General features: G+C 36.1%; 1 protein-coding gene across 1 annotated transcript in view; it reads right to left on the bottom strand.

The window, feature by feature from the left end:
- Window positions 1–14716, bottom strand: part of opn8b (opsin 8, group member b) — a 67579-nt gene extending 52863 nt beyond the window's left edge. The window contains exon 1 of the mRNA XM_030127906.1: window positions 14486–14716. Within this exon, the coding sequence (XP_029983766.1) occupies window positions 14486–14555 (70 nt within the window). The 5' untranslated portion in view covers window positions 14556–14716. The remainder of the gene's footprint in view (window positions 1–14485) is intronic.
- Between the last annotated feature and the right edge of the window lie 7520 nt (window positions 14717–22236).

The following is a 22236-nucleotide window of genomic DNA, read 5'->3' as shown; positions in this document are numbered from 1 at the left end:
AACACAGGAACATTTTGTGATATAACGTTAGATTCTGTTCTGATCAAATAAAATTGTGTTTAGTATTTGTACATATTTCTGGTGTAATTCAGTTTTTCAAGGAAATAAACATTTTAAAAAAAGAAAAAAACAAAAAATTGTCTTTTTAACAGTATCATGATATGTGATATATCGTATTGTGATCTTAGTAATGTGATTTGTATCGCATCGCCAAATTCTGGGCCAAAACACAGCCCTAATTTTAAGTGTGATGAGATATTTTGACTAGAAATGAGAAAAATACACTTGGTAAGATTTGGATTTTTTTCCAGTGTAACCTTTGTTTTTGATGACTTTTGATGGTCTAATATTTTTTCCCTGCAACTGTATAAATAAATAAATAAATAAATAAATAAATAAATAAATATATACAGTACAGGCCAAAAGCTTGGACACACCTTCTCATTCTTTGCATTTTCTTTATTTTCATGACTATTTACATTGTAGATTCTCACTGAAGGAATCAAAACTATGAATGAACACATGTGGAATTATGTACTTAACAAAAAAGTGTGAAATAACTGAAAACATCTCTTATATTTTAGTTTCTTCAAAGTAGCCACCCTTAGCTCTGATGACTGCTTTGCACACTCTTGCCATTCTCTTGATGAGCATCAAGAGGTAGTCACCTGAAATGGTTTCCTAACAGTCTTGAAGAAGTTCCCAGAGATGCTTAGCACTTGTTGGCCCTTTTGCCTTCACTCTGCGGTCCAGCTCACCCCAAACCATCTCGATTGGGTTCAGGTCCGGTGACTGTGGAGGCCAGGTCATCTGGCGCAGCACTCCATCACTCTCCTTCTTGGTCAAATATCCCTCACACAGCCTGGAGGTGTGTTTGGGGTCATTGTCCTGTTGAAACATAAATGATGGTCCAACTAAATGCAAACCGGATGGAATGGCATGTCACTTCAGGATGCTGTGGTAGCCATGCTGCTTCAGGTTGCCTTCAATCTTGAATAAATCCCCAACAGCGTCACCAGCAAAGCACCCCCACACCATCACACCTCCCCCTCCGTGCTTCACGGTGGGAACCAGGCATGTAGCATCCATCCGTTCACCTTTTCTGCATCGCACAAAGACACGGCGGTTGGATCCAAAGATCTCAAATTTGGACTCATCAGACCAAAGCACAGATTTCCACTGGTCTAATGTCCATTCCTTGGGTTTCTTGGCCCAAATAAATCTCTTCTGTTTGTTGCCTCTCCTTAGCAGTGGTTTCCTAGCAGCTATTTGACCATGAAGGCCTGATTCACGCAGTCTCCTCTTAACAGTTGTTGTAGAGATGTGTCTGCTGCTAGAGCTCTGTGTGGTATTCATCTGGTCTCTAATCTGAGCTGCTGTTAATTTGCGATTTCTGAGGCTGGTGACTCAGATGAACTTATCTTCAGCATCAGAGGTGACTCTTGGTCTTCCTTTCCTGAGGCGGTCCTCATGTGAGCCAGTTTCGTTGGAGCGCTTGATGGTTTTTGCGACTGCACTTGGGGACACATTCAAAGTTTTTGAAATTTTCTAGACTGACTGACCTTCATTTCTTAAAGTAATGATGGCCACTCGTTTGTCTTTATTTAGCTGATTGGTTCTCGCCATAATATGCATTCTAACAGTTGTCCAATAGGGCTGTCAGCTGTGCATCAACCTGACTTCTGCACAACACAACTGATGGTCCCAACCCCATCAATAAGGCAAGAAATTCCACTAAGTAACCCTGACAAGGCACAGCTATGAAGTGAAAACCATTTCAGGTGACGACCTCTTGATGCTCATCAAGAGAATGCCAAGGGTGTGCAAGGCAGTCATCAGAGCTAAGGGTGGCTACTTTGAAGAAACTAGAATATAAGAGATGTTTTCAGTTATTTCACACTTTTTTGTTAAGTACATAATTCCACATGTGTTCATTCATAGTTTTGATGCCTTCAGTGAGAATCTACAATGTAAATAGTCATGAAAATAAAGAAAATGCGAAGAATGAGAAGGTGTGTCCAAACTTTTGGCCTGTACTGTATACATATATATATATATATATGACTTTCTCTCTCTCTTTTTTTCTTTTCTCTTTTTCTCATTTATTTTCAGTTGAATAATGATTATCTTTTGTCATACCCCTGACTTTTTGAGAATCCCACATCACAACATTCACCATACACAAAACATTTACACAACTAAACCAGGACACTGATCTGTACCTGGTCAGTCAGACATTTTGTTTCTTTTGTACATTACATGCTACAGCCTATATCCTAACCCCCAACCCCCTCCCTCCCCCCACATTATGATGACTTAATGTAAATATTGTATATTATTGAACATAAGTTTCCTTGTCACTTGGTGTTACTTAAATAAAGGTAAAAAAAAAAAAAAAAAAAAAAAGCCTTAATAATGACATCAGCACTGAGTTTATTTGATTATTGGATTTTTACTCTACTTTTCTATCACTTGTGTAGGCAATACAAACACGTCGGTTTTTATAAATAGAAGGACGCCTTGTGTAAGTGGACACGACCAATGCACACTTTCAGATCTGACTAAATCCATTCTGCTCTGATGGTGAACTGAGCTTTGGCTTTAGTTCTGGTTTTAGCCTTTACTGCAAATCTTACACACAGTTCAGTTCTATCAACATGTAGAAGTAACTGGACCTGACAACACTGGATCTATAAGTAATTAACTCCTGGATCGGTACAAACTGCTGTCATGGAGCCAAACAGTGAATTTAAAAGGCATAGAAATATGCAAATGAAATGAACTCAAATCCATCTATTATCTCTTAAGCACCCAAAATATTTCTGTCTCATGAATATGAAAACATGGTGAATGGTTTCAATTGCTACTGTTTCAGGACGATTTAAGATATTTTACAGATACAGTATTTATTTGTCTCAAAGAGTTTCACTGATTTCAGTCTTTTGAACACAGTTACTATTCTACCATTCAGTCTGACCTAAAATGTAGCACTATGGCTAAAACCAGTCCTTGTCTTAGATCAGTAACTGCAGTTATGACATAAAGGTTATATACAAAGAAGTGGAAAAACAAACAAACATATAAAGCAATGGTTCTCAACTGGTCTGGCTTTGGGACCCATTGTCACCCCTAAATCACAAACCATGACCCAAATTGATAAAAGTTCAACTTCCAAATGTATTTAATGAAAAGGTGGTGTGAGATAATACAGAATATCACAGTGTGAAAACACAAAAGACAAGTTTAATGATAAACCAAAATGACCATGCTAAAGAGGGAAGTATTGCCTTTGACGCTAAATTGGGTACATTTTAAGCAAAACTAAAAAGTGTACTCAGTTAAAAATGACAAGTGAAGAAGAAAGAAAAAAAAGAGGAAAAAAAAAGAGAAGTGCAGTCAGTCACTTATTCAAGCAGTAATCATAAAGCTGACAAAACAATCAGAACATTTCAGTAACAGCTATTTTTAACACACTTGGAGTTTTCCTGCAAAATGAGTTCAATTAATAAAGTGCAACTAGTGTTTCTTAACAGTATTATAAGGCACACAAACCCACTTTCAGTGGGTTTGCAAAAGTGGGTTTGTGACCTACTTTTGGGTCACAACCCACCAGTTGAGAATCACTACTGTAAAGTTCCCTATAAATTATTATTGTTTATTGTTTATACAGATCCCCATTAGCTTCCACCATAGTGGTATCTACTCTTCCTGGGGTCTGTAAATACAAATCCAGTTCTAAACAGTGGCGGCTGCTCATCTTTCAGACAGGGGAAGCTCATTGTCGGCTTACATACAAAAAAATGTCAAGTTATTTAAACATAAATTTGTCCCTCCGTTCCTTTTTAATAAAATGGTCAGTGACCTTATTGTACCAAGTAAACAAGAAAACATTGAAATTATGTTAAATTGAAACAAGGAAGTCCAATGAGTGTGTTTCATTTACAGTGCAAGAAATGAACAAGTCATTTCGTAGTGGTCTCTCTCTCCATTTCACAGCAGAATGCACAACGGTATTAAACTGTCAAGTGAAGGAGTAGATCTCAAACTAACTGTCAATCAAACTGGATTCAGCCTTTCGACTGATCCTCCAATCAGCACATGGAAGCCTGGCGTCCAGCCTGGCCGAGCTCCGCCCACAGCTCTATTCACCCCCAGAGACGCTGAGTGTCCAGGGGCGGGACAACATTGTGGCATTTATCCAATTACCGTCCAGTTTTGAGGCAATGAAAAAAACTGTTCCACTCAGTCCCATTGAAGTGAATGGACGCTGAGCGTCTACGGACAAATGCACTGAGCAGAGATCGAATGAGAAAACAGCGACACAGGAATGTATGAGAAGTGAACAACATCGAGTCTGTTGATTTGTGATAAAGCTGATTCTGAACAAACTCGTCTGTGAGATGAACGTGTTCTAACACATTTGTAGTCAGTGAAATGTCAACACAACCGCACATATTTAACCATTTAATTTTTGTAATTTTTGGGGAAGCCGAGCTTCCCTTGCAGTCTGTGAGAAATCACTTCTGGTTATAAAATACAGACATAAATCAAAACAAGTTTACAGTTCGTTGTTCTCTTCAGCCACCTGAACATTTCATCTCAACAGATACTCCACAAAACATTTAAACTTTTATCTTTTCACCAACGTGGATTGCAAGAGTCAAAACAATTATTTGCATTCCTGTATTTCCTTTAGTGGTTCCTGTTTGAGTGTTGTTTTAAATGAATATAAGCTTTTAGTGCATTTGATGTATAAAGGTAACTTATTCCATAGACTGGGGGTCCTGTAAAGGACAGAATTTTTTAATCGATTTTATGTCACATATTCTTGAAGTTTCTGTAGCCTACTTAATAGAGGACTCTTACTAAACATTCATTTGCATAAATAAATCCAACCCTCCATCCTCTGAGCCCCGTCCAGTTTCAGTAGCAACAGGGAACACACAGATGTCCAGACCTCCCAGTGTCTCTGGCGAGTCCCCCCAGCACCTCCTAGGGGAGACCCAGCTGGTCCTAGACCATGTATAGGAAACATCACCCCTCCAGCCAGGCCCAGGTCAGCCTCGGGTCTGCCACACAGCTACATGCTTTTTTTAGATGAGGTTTTTTTTGTTATTGGACTGGAGATTTGGCCCATTTGTGACAGAATGGGCCTCCTGTGTTCCCAGGGTCCTGTGTTCTGCAGATGTATATGGCACATAATGAGAACATGACAAAGCGTCCAATGTTCCCTGGGTCAGGGCCAGGATTAGAACCTGGGAACATGAGGATGCTGCCAAGTAACAAATATGAAATAATATGAAAACAAAAATATACAAATAGATGATCAGTTAGTTTTTCATTGCAGGTAAATGGTTGAACTTTTAAAAGCAGTATTAGAGCTATCAGTCATTCAGCTAAACCCACTGACTAACTATTCACTCTGACTACATGTGGTGTGATTCTGTATAATGACCATTTATATGTGTGCAGTATGCATTCATGTGCAACAGCTCTGTCTACCCACCTTCTAGTGCGTGTTTATGCACTTTGTGGCAAAGGAATGTGACGCATGTGAGGCATTATTCCAATGAATGGCCGGATCATCCCTGTGGAACCACTCTGAAAGTGTAAACACTAGCAGCGTAAACACTGCAACAGCATAAGAGGGCTGACGTCCAACCAAAGGCTTACATATACTCTTTTACTTCTTACACATGCAAACGTTGCCTTTATTTCTTCAAAGAGAATTCACAATCGGATGTTTTTTAGCATAAGTTTATTAAAGATCCCTGGTCACTTGTGGCCTTAAATAATAAGGTAAATAATGTAAAAAAAAAAAACAGCATGTATATTTTGTCTAAACTGACCTAAGAAAGAAAAGCATGCAGTAGGAATCACTTACACACTGCAAAAAATAAAATCTTACCAAGTGTATTTTTCTCATTTCTCATCAAAATATCTCATTCATTCATTTTCTGAACCCGCTTTATCCTCACTAGGGTCACGGGGGTCGCTTGGAGCCTATCCCAGCTACATAGGGGCGAAGGTGGGGTACACCCTGGACATTTCGCCAGTTCATCGCAGGGCTGAACATATAGAGACAAACAATCACTCTCACATTCACACCTATGGGCAATTTAGATTAACCAATTAACCTATCAGTGCATGTCTTTGGATGGTGGGAGGAAGCTGGAGTACCCGGAGAGAACCCACGCAGACATGGGGAGAACATGCAAACTCCACACAGGAAGGTCCCACCCCCATCAACTGGTGTTGGAATTGAACCCAGGACCTTCTTCTTTGAGGCACGAGTGCTATCCACTGCACCACCACGTCGCCCTTTAAAATATCTCATCACATTTAAAATAAGACATAATCACCTAAAGAGTAACTTTTCAGTGAGATATAAGAACTTATTTTTAGACAATAGATCTTGAAAATCTTATTTCAAGAAATCTTACCAAGATAATTTTCACTTGTTCCATTGGCAGTTTTTTTTTTTTACTTAATTCAAGATTTTTTCTTAATCTGCCAGTGGAACAAGTGAAAATGATCTTGGTAAGGTTTCTTGAAATAAGATTTTCAAGATCTATTGTCTAAAAATAAGTTCTTATATCTCACTGAAAAGTTGATCTTTCTGTCATTATGTCTTATTTTAATTGTGATGATATATTTTAACTAGAAATCCACAAAACACTTGGTAAGATTTAGATTTTTGCAGTGCATGTACTTCTTGTGTCATACGTCACACAGTTCTTGCTCCTGGAGCTCATCAAGTTTAGCTGAAAAATGCAGGACATCATTTGGAACTGAGTAGAGACTTAAGACACACATGGATAGATGAAGTGTAAGGTCTATTCAGACACAATATGTCAACCTTTAGTATAATTACCTGCTGCTCTTAGTTAAAACTGTGTCTGCAGTTTTCTTTCAGTGTTTATGTCTTATTACCTCCGCCAAGTGTTACAGCAGAGGTTATGTTTTCATTGGGGTTTGTTTCTTTTGTCTGTTTGCAAGATAACTCAAAAAGTTATGGACGGATTTGGATGAAATTTTAAAGAAATGTTGATACTGGCACAAGGAACGAATGATTAAATTTTGGTGGTGACGGGGGGGGGGGGGGGGGGGGGGACTGTTCTGCCTTGGCGGAGGTCTGCGCTCTCCAAGTGCTTTTCTAGTTTAAGTGTGATGAGATATTTTGACTAGAAATGAGAAAAACACACTTGGTAAGATTTGGATTTTTGCCAGCGTAGGCTACGTTCAGACTGCAGGCAAATGTGGACCACCTCCGATTTTTTTTACCCATATGTGACCTGTATCTGATCTGTTGAAGACAGTTTGAACAGCACAAATCTGATTTTTTCCAATCTGACCCAGGAAACTTCCATATGTCATCCTAAATCTGATCCATATCTGATATTTTGCAGTGTGACTTCAGTCTGAACAGCCAGGTCGCATTTATCCGACCTTTACTTCGTGGAAATGCGACAAACGTCACTATTCTGCATCCTACGAGTGTTACTTCCATAAACATAGCATGTGCCTGCGTGGTCACGTATTATGTCAGGACCTCTTTTGTACATGCGGGTCACTTCAGGGTCACATTCAGTTCATACTCAGAACTGACAGAAGTCACATTTAACCCATAAAGACCCAGTGTTACTTTTGTGGCAGTTCCCAAATGATTTTTTTTTCTAGACTGAACCTTTCTTTAGCGATTTATCACTATTTGTTATAATATTATTTAATTTTCTCTTCAGACACTTCCCTTTTTTTGTTCATATCAGTAATAATCTTTGAGCATGTGCCATAACTACATAGTCCCAGTTACACTTTATCCATTAAGAATAAATCACATTATCACAATCCTTTCATGAGAAGAGGCAAAAATAGCAAAAATATTTTATTCCAAATTTATGCACTGCAAAAAGTGATTTTCAAGAAAGGGAAATTTACTTATTTTGGGAATATTAATCTTTTTTTTTTTTTTTCTCTAGTTTTAAGTGCTGATAGACAAAATATCTTGGCAGCGCAAGAATGTCAACATGTTTTTAGAACATATATCTTCCTTTTTCTAATTCAGAATTTGGAGCTTATTTTGAGCACAAATGATCTAGAAATGAGCTCAAATAATGTGCAACATGAGCAACTGATGTTTTGCCACATATGCAACGAATGTTTTCTCCGTATTTTAAGCAAAAATCTTTCTTAATTCAAGAGCAACGCATTATAACAGGGCAACAGTGTACATGTACACTTGTGGTTCACACACTCTTTGGTTGGACTTTTTGTCCAATCAAAGAGGGTTTTTTTATTATTATTATTATTTTGTCTTGTGTCAAGGGTGCATGGTAATGTAAATGTCAGGATGAAACTGTTTAGATTCACATGCTTTTTCAACTTAACCCATAAGGACCCAGTGTGATATTTGTGGCAGTTCCCAAATGAATTTGTCTCTATATTTAACCGTCTTTAAGTGGTTTATCACCATTTATTGGAATATTATATCTTCTGCATTTTGTGCTTTTTTCAGTGAAAATCATGTATTTTCCAACATTTTATGCACTGATTATGTAGATGTTTATAAAAGTTCAGAGTAAAGTTGAGGATTTTTAAATCAGAAATACAGAAAATTGAAGAAAACGTGATTTTTTCAGCTAAATCAATCATTAACTGAACATAAACTAAGTGTCTCCATCCACTGTCATTGATCCAACTCAATGGGTTTTACTGGTGAGTCAATGCTGTAGAAGATGACGGTGTTTCCACGGTAACAACGGAGCCTCTGAACATCCAAATGGGTCATATCTGATGACCATAAAAAGATGACAAACTGTATTTTACACCAATTATTTACATGGGTTTGTGGATCAGCAGGGATTAAACAGTTTATATCAGTAGAAGATTTTGGTGGATGGTGGGTGTTTGGGTCTTCATGGGTTAAATAAAATACTCATCCTTTGTGCATGAACAATAAAAACTGAATTCTTATGCTCCAATGAAATTCTTGAATACAACAGATGTATTGCCTCATTACTTGCTTTTATTAGGAAAATAGCGATGACTAAACTGCCAAGGGTATTACATAAGTGTCTGTCCTTCAGTTCGACTGAACATCTATATAACACAAGGCATGCTACAGAAGGTAGATGTACTCCACCTAAAGTGAAAACAGATCTAATGAAAAGTACTGTAATGTATAGAGCCATGGTGATGAATCATTCAAGAAAATAACAAATACAGATTTAAAGGATTACTGAAAGAGTATTTATTTGCAAAACAATGCTCGGTGTCTGCTAATGTTTAGTTGATTGACATTACATTGATATATAACTGTGAAATATATCTGACTATTTACAAAGTATGCCAAAAACTACTTTTTGGGAGGTACTGTAAATTGAAGTAGGTCCTGTATAACATGTATGTTGTTTTTGTTTTGTAATTGTGATGAATGGTTTTTAGTTGTTGTTTGTGTTGTTATGTTTTGTGTGTGAGTGTTTTTGGTCATTTGTGTCTTGCAGTATAAAGACAATTGTGTTGGGTGTGGACTCCAATATGGAGAGACATTTGTTTCTTTATTCATCAATCAAAAAGAATAGATCTGCAACCAAAAAAAGAGATTTGAGAGCAAAAGACAGAAAGTGGCAATCGAAAAAAAAAAAAAATTTATAAGCAAAATTATCTTTTTTTTTTATTGCCACTTAATGTCTTTTGCTCTCAAATCTCTTTTTTTGGATGCAAATCCATTCTTTTTGACTGATGAATAAAGAAACAAATTTTCTCCACACTGTAAAAAATGACTGTGGAATTAACACCAAAAAGTTGTAAAATTCCAACATAAAAAACCTGTAAGTGACAATACAATGCAAAGCTGTTTATTTGAAAAGATTTTTGTGTTAACGATTAAATCAAATATAGCTGTAGTTCTTACAGGCAGAGTATGTGAACAAAACCAGATTTGTATGTAGAAATGATGTATTTGTATGTATATCGCTATAAATTGCAAGAACATAATGTTGAAATAATAGCGTATTTACTTTTTCATTTTTCTTTTTTTTTTAAGTTATAAAAAGTAAACATTTAACAATGTAACATTTTAATTAAATTTGTAAATTAATGGGTTGGTAGAGTTGGTAGAGCAGCTCGTCCAATAACTAAAGGGTTGGTGGTTCGAATCCTGGCTCCGACTGTCCATATGTCAAAGTGTCCATGGCAGACACTGAACCCTAAACTGCTCCCAGTTGGACCTGGTGGATTTGGAAAGTGCTTTGGACACCATGAAGGCGGGGAAAATGTGCTAAATAAGTGCAGTCTATTTACCAGTTAAATCTACATGTTTAAAATGTTAAATCTACATGTTTAAAATGTTAAATCTACATGTTACTCTGTAAATATGTTTACAGTTGGATGTGTTTTTTACAGTATTGTTCTGGAAACCACAGCTGCCAGTTTTTTTCTGTAAAAACAACAGGATTTTTTTTACAGTGCATACTCCAGGAAGAATAGTGATGGCCTGAGCCACAGGTGTCAAACATGCGACCCGGGGGCCAAATCCGGCCCGCCAAAGGGTCCAGTCTGGCCCCTGGGATGAATTTGTGAAATGCAAAAATTACACTGAAGATTTTAATCCTGTTAGTTCAGGTTCCACAAACACACCACTTAAATCTCCAGTGGGTCGAATCAGTAAAATAGTATCATAATAACCTATAAATACTCACAACTCCAAATTCTTCCCTTTGTAAATATAAACATTTTCATGTCATTTTACTGTATTTATACTAAAACAAACTAAATTTTCCCAAAAACACAAACAACCTCAACAAAAAGGAACATTTTGAAATGTATGAAGTGTAATTTTTACAGTATTCTGCCTGTTATTAAATGTTTTGTGTATTTGTTGATCCACTGTGATTTGTACATTGTAATTTACATGTGTAAATGATAAACTGAGACATAATATTATTAAAATTGCACTTAATTTTCTAAAGAAATTTTCATTTGTTCATGTTATGCACAGTGTTTTAAAGGATAGCTAGTAAAAGTAAACATTTTCATCAAATAATTTTACCTTTTTTGCTCTAAAACATAGAGAAAAGTTTGGAGTTGACATTATTTATATGGTATTATGTTATTATTTCACTGGTCCGGCCCACTTCAGATCAAATTTGGCTTAATGTGGCCCCTGAACTAAAATTAGTTTGACAAACCTGGCCTAAGCCAAAGCTAACGGAGATCCAAATAAAAAAAAAAAAAAAAAGAAAACTACTTTTTCAGTCAGCTTCTGGATATCACTGAATTAGTCTCAAAACAACTTTGATAATCCATGGAGGCTATCACAACAAAAATACACTCACTGAGGATGAAACAAGGCATGTAACATATAGCGTGACAGTATCCATCTGTCATCTGTCACATGATGTCACTGCCTCAGACAGACCGTTACATAAAAAAACCCAACAACAACAAAAGTGTCTTTTTGTCCGAAACGCAATGTAACTGTACTGTTACGGTGTCACACAACTGTTCTCTCTTCTCTTACTTTAACTTATTGTCACTAATAAAATTTCAATGCACGTCTTACATCACCCTGGGCGTTACATCACACTGTACAAATAAAACACATCCAACAGGAGCGCAGTGCGGTGAGATCATATCAATAGAGCCCCAATAAGACAGAATCATCCACAAACTGAAGGGATTTGCTCTTAATGGAAAGAGACAGACACAGAGGTTGAAGATGTGAGGTGAATATCAATACCAGGAGGGATATCCGCTACTGCTTCGCTTCTTTACCCGCCATAAAGAAACACATGGAAGCATCGGGCTCCTGTGTTTACACCAGTTCCATCCGACTTCAACATTCATACATCATTTAACATGCTCCTCTTTAAGTGTGTTTTGATTTGTGGTATTCATGAGGGTAAAAGGTCAAGAGGACGGTTGCGGTATCTTAATTCGATTATGCTACATACCATAATGTCATATCTAATGTAGGTTTTCATGCAGCCTCAGGGTCATGTAGACTATACTCTCATGCCTCTTTGTTATTTGGGATGACAGTGTTTTCATCGTGTGTTTACAATTTAACCCCATCATTCTTAACCCTCCGGTATCCGGGTGCACCTTTTAGGCACACTGTGCACTTTGTGTTAAAAAAAACTTCATATTATTTTTCACAATTTAAATAAGGTTAGAATTCAAAAGTTGTTCATTTTTGCAACTAGAATTTGCACATTGTAAACAAAAGAAAATTACCAGACTAGCATCTGTCTCCCAAGTGTGTCTAAAACGCACTATTTCTTCCATTTGATATGTATGATTAGGGCTGACCTGGATTTACAAAAATAAAATCAAATTAGTGCAGAAAAATAAATCCATATATAATATTTAATAGTTTGATTTGTAGGTGTGCATTTTACGCACACTTGGTGACAGATGCTAATATTTTTGTACATTTGACCTAGCGTCAAAAATATTAATTCAAATTAACCGATGTTGCTGTTAATCACTGACATATGCCAGGCGCAAAAATCAAATAATATGTGATCCACTTTTTATGTAGTATATTGAAAAAAAAAAATTTTGTGTGTTTTTTTCATCCAAAAAAATGGTTTGTTTACAATATAAACACGGCATTTAAAGGGTTAAAAAATGTGACAGTTATTGAGTATTTGGTATTTTTATTTACGGCTCAAGTTGATGAAATAGAAAAAAGTGTAAAAGAATTAAAAACAAACTGTATGAAATTTTTTTTGACATTCTTTTATCATTATTCTATTTTTTTTTTTTTGCTTAATTCAAGATTTTTTTTTTTTTTTTACTTAATTGAAGATTTTTTTTTTTGGCTTAATTCAAGATTTTTTCCTTAATTCAAGCGAATTTTTTTTTTTTTGCTTAATTCAGTTCAAGACTGTGGAATTTTTGCATTTGTCAGTAACATCCCATGGGCCGAACTGGACCCTTTGGCGAGCTGCATTTGGCCCCTGGGCCGCATGTTTGACACCCCTGCTCTAAATAATGGTAACACCAATTTTTTCTCTTTGATTTATTACAAGAACATTAAATTGTGAAATCCTTTAACAATAAAATGTCAATAACCTGAACAAATATGAACAACCTGAAATGTCTAAAGAAAAATAAGTGCAATTTTAACAACATTCTGCGTGTTTTGTGCTTTGGTAGATCTGATCTGTAATGCACATGTAGAAATCATAAGTTGAGGCAGAATATTGATCAAATTGTACTTATTTTTCTTCAGAAATTTCATTTTTTTCCCAGTTATTCACATCTTTTTTGTTTTGGATAGAAATAGTTTCATCATTTAATGTTATTTTTTGCCCTAAAACATTTGGAGTTGTCATTATTTATAGCACAGGTGTCAAACATGCGGCCCGGGGGCCAAATCTGGCCCGCTGAAGGTTCCATTCCGGCCCACAGGATGAAAGTGCAAAAATTAACCTGAACAGTCCAGGTTGTCCAAATCATTTTAGTTCAGACCAATGTGATCTACAGTAAAAATAACAACACAATAACTCATAAATAATGACAACGACAAATTTTCTTTGTGAAAAATTATGTGGAAAAAATTGAAGTGAAAAAAATAATATTACACTGTGAAAATATTTACATTTACAAAACTGTTCTTTCACAATGAAATACAAATAAATACATAAATAAAAACAAAGATGAACAACCTGAAATGTGCAATTTTAATAATATTCTGCCTGTTCCTAAATGTTTTGTGCATTTATGGATCCACTGTGATCTGTAGTTGTGTTAATAATAAAAGATGGAATATTGTATAAACTGTTCAAATTTTAGTTCCAAACTCCAAAATTTTAACAGTATTCTGCCTGTTACCAAATGTTTATGTAACACTGTGTGTAATGTACATGTATGAATAAGAAGTCGAGGCATAATATTGTTAAAATTGCACTAATTTTTCAAATGAAATTTCTGTTTGTTTTTTTCAGGTTATTCACATCTTTTTTTTTTGTAAAATGTAAAAATTTTCAGAAATTAATTAATTAATTAATTTATTTATTTATTTTTTGTTCTTAAAAAAAAAGAAAAACTTAGATTTGTCATTATTTATAGGTTATTAAGTCATTATTTTACTGGTCTGGCTCACTGGAGATCAAATTGGGCTGAATATGACCACTGAAAGAACATGACTTTGACACCCCTGCTTTAGATTAAGCACATTTCACCACGAATTTGATGTCAGAAAGTGTAAGATGAGAACATATATAGTGTAGATGTTATGTATGTGGTACAGTTTGCACATGATTCATCTGGAAAATCTGGAAGCTCGTGTTTCAGTCTGTTTTTTTTTAATGTCATAGCGCACCGTGCCGTGCGTAAAATGCGCATTTTCAGTTTGCCATGCATTAGAATGGGGGTAAAGAAATACGTAATGTAAACAAACAAACAAACAAACAAACAAACAAACAAACAAACAAACAAACAAACAAACAAAAGGTATCTGTGATTTTTAACTCACCAACAACTAGTAGGAAGCATCCTGTGCCAATGTCCAGCACCGGGGATAAAGTGGAGGCGTAGATGTCCATTGGAACCGGGATCAGCGACAGGACTGAAACAGAAGTGATCCGTCTTCATGGGATGGAGACTAAATGGAAAGATCGTCTTCTGCTGCTTCCGCGCTCCGCTGTCAGACCCATATGTCTTCAAGTCCTCGGCGGAGGCGCAAGTGGAGGAGAGGAGGTCCTCAGGGCGCAGACAGACCCGGGTTACTGCGTCGTCAGGGAGATGGTGAACGAGGGTTGGGCTCCCCTCAACCCAAGACGTGCCACTGCATTTAAGATTCATCAAATGAGCTCTAAGTGAGTGACTATGGGATGGCTCTGTGCAGGCACAGTGCGTTCCTAAAAGTCACAACCCCTCGGAGATGATGCATGCGTCAAGATGGTGCATTTGTGCATTTACTGCGTCGTTTGAATGGATGGTATTTGGTTTGTGTTCATGGTGTTTATCAGAAGAGAGTTACCCAAATCACTTCAGCTGTGGATGTGAGGTGACAGTGGTGTCATACAAACCTGTAGAGGACACAAAAGTGGAGGGATTGTATCAATACAGGACATGTAGAATATAGGGGATTCGTTGTTTGTGATTTTCTGTTCAGGATTTCTTTTGTTAAATCCTTCTGAGACCCAGAAAAGTACAAGTTTTAGCTTTTTCTTTTTTTTTTTTTTTTTTTAACAATAGATAATTTCCTTCATTGAAAATGACATGATGCAACAGATGCATTAAAAATATTTATTTATTTATTTATTTATTTATTGTATATTTTTAAAAAAAAAAATTATTTATTTATTTATTTATTTTGGGGGGGGGTAATAAAGCTGTGAAAAACTGTCTTACTTATTTTATTTTATTGTGATTTTTGTTTTCTCTTAGTCTTTCTGCCTAGTTTACTCAGTTCTGGTTCTAGTAATTGTTCCATTTATAATGATCACCAACAGTGTCCTGCTGTCTCCTATGTCCTTTTGACGGAGAAATGTGTTGTTAGTATACATTCTATTAACTCTTAATCAGCCCTGAGCATTGGAAAGAGGAGTTGACAATATTATTTATCTTGTTGTTTTTTGTTGTGTTTTTTTTTCTCTTTTTTTGTGTTTAATAGGTATGTATAAATAAATATATATATTATTAGTATATATGTACCAGAGGTGATTTCTCATAGACTGCAAGTGAAGCTCAGCTTCCCCTAAAATTATGAAAATTAAATGGTTAAATATGTTCGGTTGTGTTGACATTTCATTGAGTACAAATGTGTTAGAACACGTTCATCTCACGGACAAGTTCGTTCAGAATCAGCTTTATCACAAATCAACAGACTCAGTGTTGTTCACTTCTCATACATTCCTGTGTCGCTGTTTTCTCATTCGATCTCTGCTCAGTGCATTTGTCCGTAGACGCTCAGCGTCCATGCACTTCAGTGGGACTGAGTGGAACAGTTTTTTTCATTGCCTCAAAACTGGACGGTAATTGGATAAATGCCACGATGTTGTCCCGCCCCCAGACACTCAGCATCTCTGGGGGTGAATGGAGCTGTGGGCGGAGCTCGGCCGGGCTGGACGCCAGAATCCCACGTGCTGATTGGAGGATTGGTCGAAAGGCTGAATCCCGTTTGATTGACAGCTATTTTGAGATCTACTCCTTCACTGACACAGTTCAGTTTAATACTGTCGCACATTCTGCTGTGAAATCAAGAGAGAAACCACTACAAAATGACTGGTTCATTTCTTGTACTGTAAATAAAACACACTCATTGTACTTCCTTGTTTCAATTTAACATAATTTCAACATTTTCTTGTTTACTTGGTACGATAAGGTCACTGACCATTTTATTAAAAAGGAACGGAGGGATGAGTTTATGTTTAAATAACTTGACTTTTTTTTTTTTTTTTTTTTTTTTTTTTTATGTAAGCCGACAAAGAGCTTCCCCTGTCTGAAAGACGAGCAGCCACCGCTGATCTGTACTGTATATATACTAATAATTATCACCATGGTTGTTACTGTTTGTATTGTTGATATTTTCTTGTGAGGGATCTTTTTCACCTTCTTCTTCCTTTTTCTCCCCTCTTCACTCTTTCCTTCTCTTCTTCCCCTTTCTTCTCTTTCCCCCTGTTCCTTCATGTCAGGTCCGGCATCAAAATGTGGTTCAACAAAACTCATAATAAAAACAGGAGAATATCAAGGGGAGCCTCATATACTTTATGAAGTTTTCTTCAGCAAAGCAAATTTATTCAGCACCAAAAGGCAGACAGACTACCATTCTGCTGTTATGATGCTGGACAAGACAAGTTAAAAAAAATTTTAAAAAATAGGGGATTCATGTAAAACTTCACTAAATCAGCATTTGTAGATGAAAAGTGTCCAGTCTTATAGCAATGTAAATACTATACATGTATTTATTTCTCTAGTTAAATTCACTCATTCATTCATGTCTGCACGGTTGAACATGAATTTGAGGGCAGTAAACTCAACTGCACGTGTTTTTTTTTTTTTTTTCTTATTGATCGCTGGTCTTCCTCAAGTGCTGCATTGGATGCAGCCTCATCTCTCCCTGTCTCCTTTTCTTGTCTTTCCATCTTGTGTATGTGGGTCACCCTCTGTCTGTGTGGACTTTGTGTTGTCTGTTGGAGTGTTTGGCTTTCCACTCCATTTGTTCAGGTCTTCATGGCTGGACTGTGAAGTCAGGGTCTGAGTCTAAGGGTCAAAGAACACAGTGTTGGACATTATGTTATGTAAATCATCAAACCCTTTAACCCTTTATAATTCACTCATAGAAATACTCTGAAATTCAACATTTCAACCTTAGTGTGTCATTGGAGGACATAACATGACTTTATTACTTGTGTGAAATAAAAAAATTAAAAAAAAATTTGTAGAAAATCAAGGTTAACCCTTTATCAAGTAAATGACTATTTTTGGTCATTTCCGCGTGCATTACAAAGGACACAACAGTTCTAGTGAGGACAGTGAGTCAACAGTCTCAGGTCCAATGTGGTCTACAGGGTCTGTAAGGTCCACCTCTGCATGAACAGTGAGTGGACCTGCTTTGTTAGGTACCATGCAGTAATGGTACTAATGTAAGGAATGATGTTCAAAGGGAGAATGTGGATGTGGGCGGGGGTCTGGATCAGCACTTATATTGGTCTAATGTTCTAAAATACACATTCCTTTAACCTTATATGTGTTTTTCTTGTATTTTTTAGATTTACTTCTTGTATTTTTTTTTTTTTTGCCAATTACAGGTAAGGAGCCAAATATAGTAACTTCATTGACCTTGATTTTCTACATATCAATAAAAAATTTTGAAAAAATTCACAAAAGTAATAAAGTCTTGTTATGTCCTCCAATATGTCCTCCAAACTAAGGTTGAAAATTTGAATTTCAGAGTATTTCTATGAGTGAATTAATAAAGGGCTTATGAAGTTACTGTATTTGGTTACTTGCCCATATATAGCAACAAAAAAAAATTAAAAAAAAAAAAAAAAATCCATGAGTATATATATAAAAATACAAGAAAAACACATTAGATAATCACTTTTAGAACATTTCATCATAAGTGCTGATCCAGACCCCTGCCCACATCCACATTCTCCCTTTGAACATCATTCCTTACATTAGTACCATTACTTCATGGTACCTAACAAAGCAGGTACACTCACTGTTCATGCAGAGGTGGACCTTACAGACCCTGTAGACCACATTAGACCTGAGATTGTTGACTTACTGTCCTCACTAGAACTGTCGCTCTCACTGTCTTGTAATATATGTGGAAATGACCAAAAATAGTCACTTGCCCGATAAAGGGTTAAGTCTGGACACAGCTTCTTATTCAGTGTTTTCTGTTTGTTTTAATTATTTTCTACATCAGAAATCAAACCTATGAAGGAACATGTGGCATTATGCAGTAAAGAAAAACTTGTCAAAAAAACCAGAATGTTTTATATTTTAGATTCTCCAGTGTAGCCGTCATTAGCTCTGATAACTCTATATATATAGTAATATCCTCAATATCAATCTACAATGTAGAAAATAATAAAAAAAGACAGAAAAATTGCAAAATATATCACGTCCGGACTGTTGATTGTACTGTACATAAAACTAAATTGTTATAATTATGAGCTACTCACTTAGTATATATTTTCTGTTGTTTCTTTTTTCATTTTTTGATTCTGTATGAGGATATAAAAATGTAAAAATGAGGATATAAAAAAAAGAATGAGAATGCAAATAATAATAATAATAATAATAATAATAATAATAATAATAATAATAATAATAATAATAATAATAATAATAATAATACATTTTATTTATAGGCACCTTTCAGGATACTCAAGGTGACCATACAAAGTTATTAAAATAAAACACTATTAAAATTACACACATACATATATAAAACACATAGGTACAAATGGCAGCAGATAATAGTGAAATTATGGAATAGAGTCAGCCTGTCTGAATAAATACGTTTTAAGCTGGGATTTGAAGGTGGTAACAGAGTCTGAATTTTTTATATGTTCCGGTAGGGCATTCCAGAGACGGGGGGGCTGAACGGCTGAAAGCTCTGGACCCCATGGTGGTCAAGCGGGCAGGTGGGAGGGTGAGTTGGATGGATGAAGATGAACTAAGAGTGTGAAGGTTTATGTGGAGGAGGTTAGTGAGGTACTGAGGGGTGAGGTGGTTTATGGCACTGAAGGTGAGAAGGAGGATTTTATACATGATGTGGAATTTAACAGGAAGCCAGTGGAGTTGTTCCAGGACAGGTGTCATGTGACTCATGGAGGGGGTTCTGGTTATGATACGTGCAGCAGAGTTTTGAACCAGTTGCAGTTTATGAATGGATTTGTCTGATAAGCCAAACAAGAGGAAGATACAGTAGTGTAGACAGGATGTGACCAGGCTGTGGACCAGAGCTGCAGTACTGTTGGTTGAGAGGGATGGACGGAGACAGGAGATATAGCGCAGGTGGAAATAGGCTGAACAAGTGATATTAGTACAGTTTTTCTCGATTGGTTACACACATTTTCTGAAAGCATACCTCATACTCTCAGAACTCTACACACAAATCAAAAAACACACACACACAGTGGGCAAAACCCCTCAATTCTTATTACGAAACCACAAGGCATGGACCCAAATGCACGAGACTGACACAGAGCATTTAGTTTGAGTATTTATTACTCAAATGAAAGGGACAAAGAATCTTTACAAAAAACAGTTAACACAAAAATCTTCTCAGTCGAGGAATCAAAAAACTAACAAAAAGTTCTTCACAAGTGTGAACTCAAAAAACTAACAAAAAGATCTTCTCAAATGAGGAATTAAAAAATATAAATAAAAAAGTCTTCACAAACGTTGTATCAAAAATCTAACACAAAAATCTTATTCAAGGACTCAAAGTACAACAAAAATTCTTCACAAATTGTGGAATCAAAAACTTACAAAATGTTTCGAGCAGCACAGGAGAAGGTCGAAGGAGTTCAGTTCTTGACAAACATGAAAGACGCACTGACAACAGACACGAGGAGAGGAGGGTATATAAAGGGTGGAGAGGTAATTAACCCCCCGTGCAGACAAACAGGGAATCAGGGAGGATGCAGACAAGACAGACACAGTGCACACAGACGAACAAAGCCCCTCACCAAAATAAAACAGGAAATGAACGAAAACTACTAACATAAATACTAGCACCGCTGAGGGTGGTGCGTCACAATTCTCCTGCAAAATGAAACTTTACATTCAAAAAACTGTTATTTCTTCTCAAAATGGTATTTTGTTTTTAGATGACACACACAAACCATCATATGGATAGACATTTAGAAGAACCATTTGCACCCTGATGTGCTCAATGTAATGGAAAACACTTCCTCTCCATTTATCATAATGACTTAGGCCTTTTTTTGTTCAGTGTTACACTTAATACAGACAGTACATACATGAGTGTGTTGGATAATATTTTACATTATTGATTTTAAACTCAGAACACACAGATATGTGGTAGCAATTTCTGTAATATTTTATTTTTCCCACAAAAACGAAACACAAAAACAGTCTACACAGTGTACACCCCAAACAACACAAAGTTGCACATACAGTAGTCTACATCCAAAACAGAAGAGCTCAGCTGTCCCCCTTTTACGCTAAATCTCTGATTGCTAATTGTAAAACTGTGTCAAAGGAGTTTTACCATGTGATTAGTCAGTGTACACAGTAGGGCAATTAACTTGAGAATTCTGAATAGCAGTGTGTTCCGTGTGAAAATGAGAGATTTTCTCCATGAAAATGGTGCCAAATGCAGAGAATTGTGTGTAGTGTTTTGAAAAAACTGTGTTTTAGAACTGCAGTTTGAGGGTAAAGCAGTAATTGTGCTTGTAGTTTAGCAGAATTGGTTCAGGGGGTGTTTTGTGTGTCTTGTGTTTAGGATGTAGACTACTGTATGTGCAACTTTGTGTTGGTTGGGATGTACAGGGGTTGGACAAAATAATGGAAACACCTTCACCTCAAGATGATAATGCCCCAATCCATACAGCTAGAATTGTTAAAGAATGGCATGAGGAACATTCTAATGAAGTTGAGCATCTCGTATGGCCGGCACAGTCCCCAGACCTCAACATTATTGAGCATTTATGGTCAGTTTTAGACATTCAAGTAAGACGTCGATTTCCACCGCCATCGTCTCTAAAAGAGTTGGAGGGTATTCTAACTGAAGAATGGCTTAAAATTCCTTTGGAAACAATTCACAAGTTGTATGAATCAATACCTCGGAGAATTGAGGCTGTAATTGCCGCAAAAGGCGGACCTACACCATATTAAATTATATTTTGTTGATGTTTTAAGGTGTTTCCATTATTTTGTCCAACCCCTGTACACTGTCTACATTGTTTTTGTGTTTTGTTTTCGTAGGAAAAATAAAATATTACTCCATATATATAATAATATCCTCAATATTAATCTACAATGTAGAAAATAATAAAAAAAGAAAGAAAAACTATTAGACTCCAGACTGTTGATGACATAAAATACATAAAACTGAATTGTTGTCATTATGAGCTACTCACTTAGTATATTTTTTCTGTTGTTTATTTTTTAATTTTTTGCTCCTTTATGAATGGGGGTGCAAATATTCATTGGTCTCTATAAATCAAGCTACATGCAATCATAAATGACACCAATGAAATACAGTAAATTACAACAATAAAAAAGTCCAGATATGACTAATCTTGTGGGTGAAATCTATTTTTGTACTTTTTTTGTTACTACTGACCATTATGCCTGTTGTCACAAATTTGCACCATTCCCACATTTCTATTTATTTTATGTATTATGGTCAAACCAACAATCTCCACTTAATGTTGCATCTGCTTGAAAGCAAACACACAATAATTTGTGAATATACTTGTATGTAAATTCAGGTGTCAAGTACACTTTGTTACTGTGTAACAAAGTGTAACAATGTTGTATGTTTTATTTTTGCGTAGGTCACAGTACAGACTAGATGACAATATTCCAGAAAATAGAGTGAAAATGGATAAAAAATAGATGTATTGTCATAGACAGATCACTATTGTAATATGTCTCCACCGTACAGGACCAAGGTGACTTCCACTATTTTAATAATTCCTATAAACTCTTTTTTATAGAGTTGCTTCTAACTTGTCCTGATGATGTGTGGTTCTTGCTTCTTGTCTTTTTGCTCTACATACATGGTGTTTT

The sequence above is a fragment of the Sphaeramia orbicularis genome, chromosome 24 (assembly GCF_902148855.1).
Source record: "Sphaeramia orbicularis chromosome 24, fSphaOr1.1, whole genome shotgun sequence".
Taxonomy (NCBI): domain Eukaryota; kingdom Metazoa; phylum Chordata; class Actinopteri; order Kurtiformes; family Apogonidae; genus Sphaeramia; species Sphaeramia orbicularis.
Note: the sequence above shows the minus strand (reverse complement) of the source record. Positions and strands in the feature narration are given on the sequence as shown.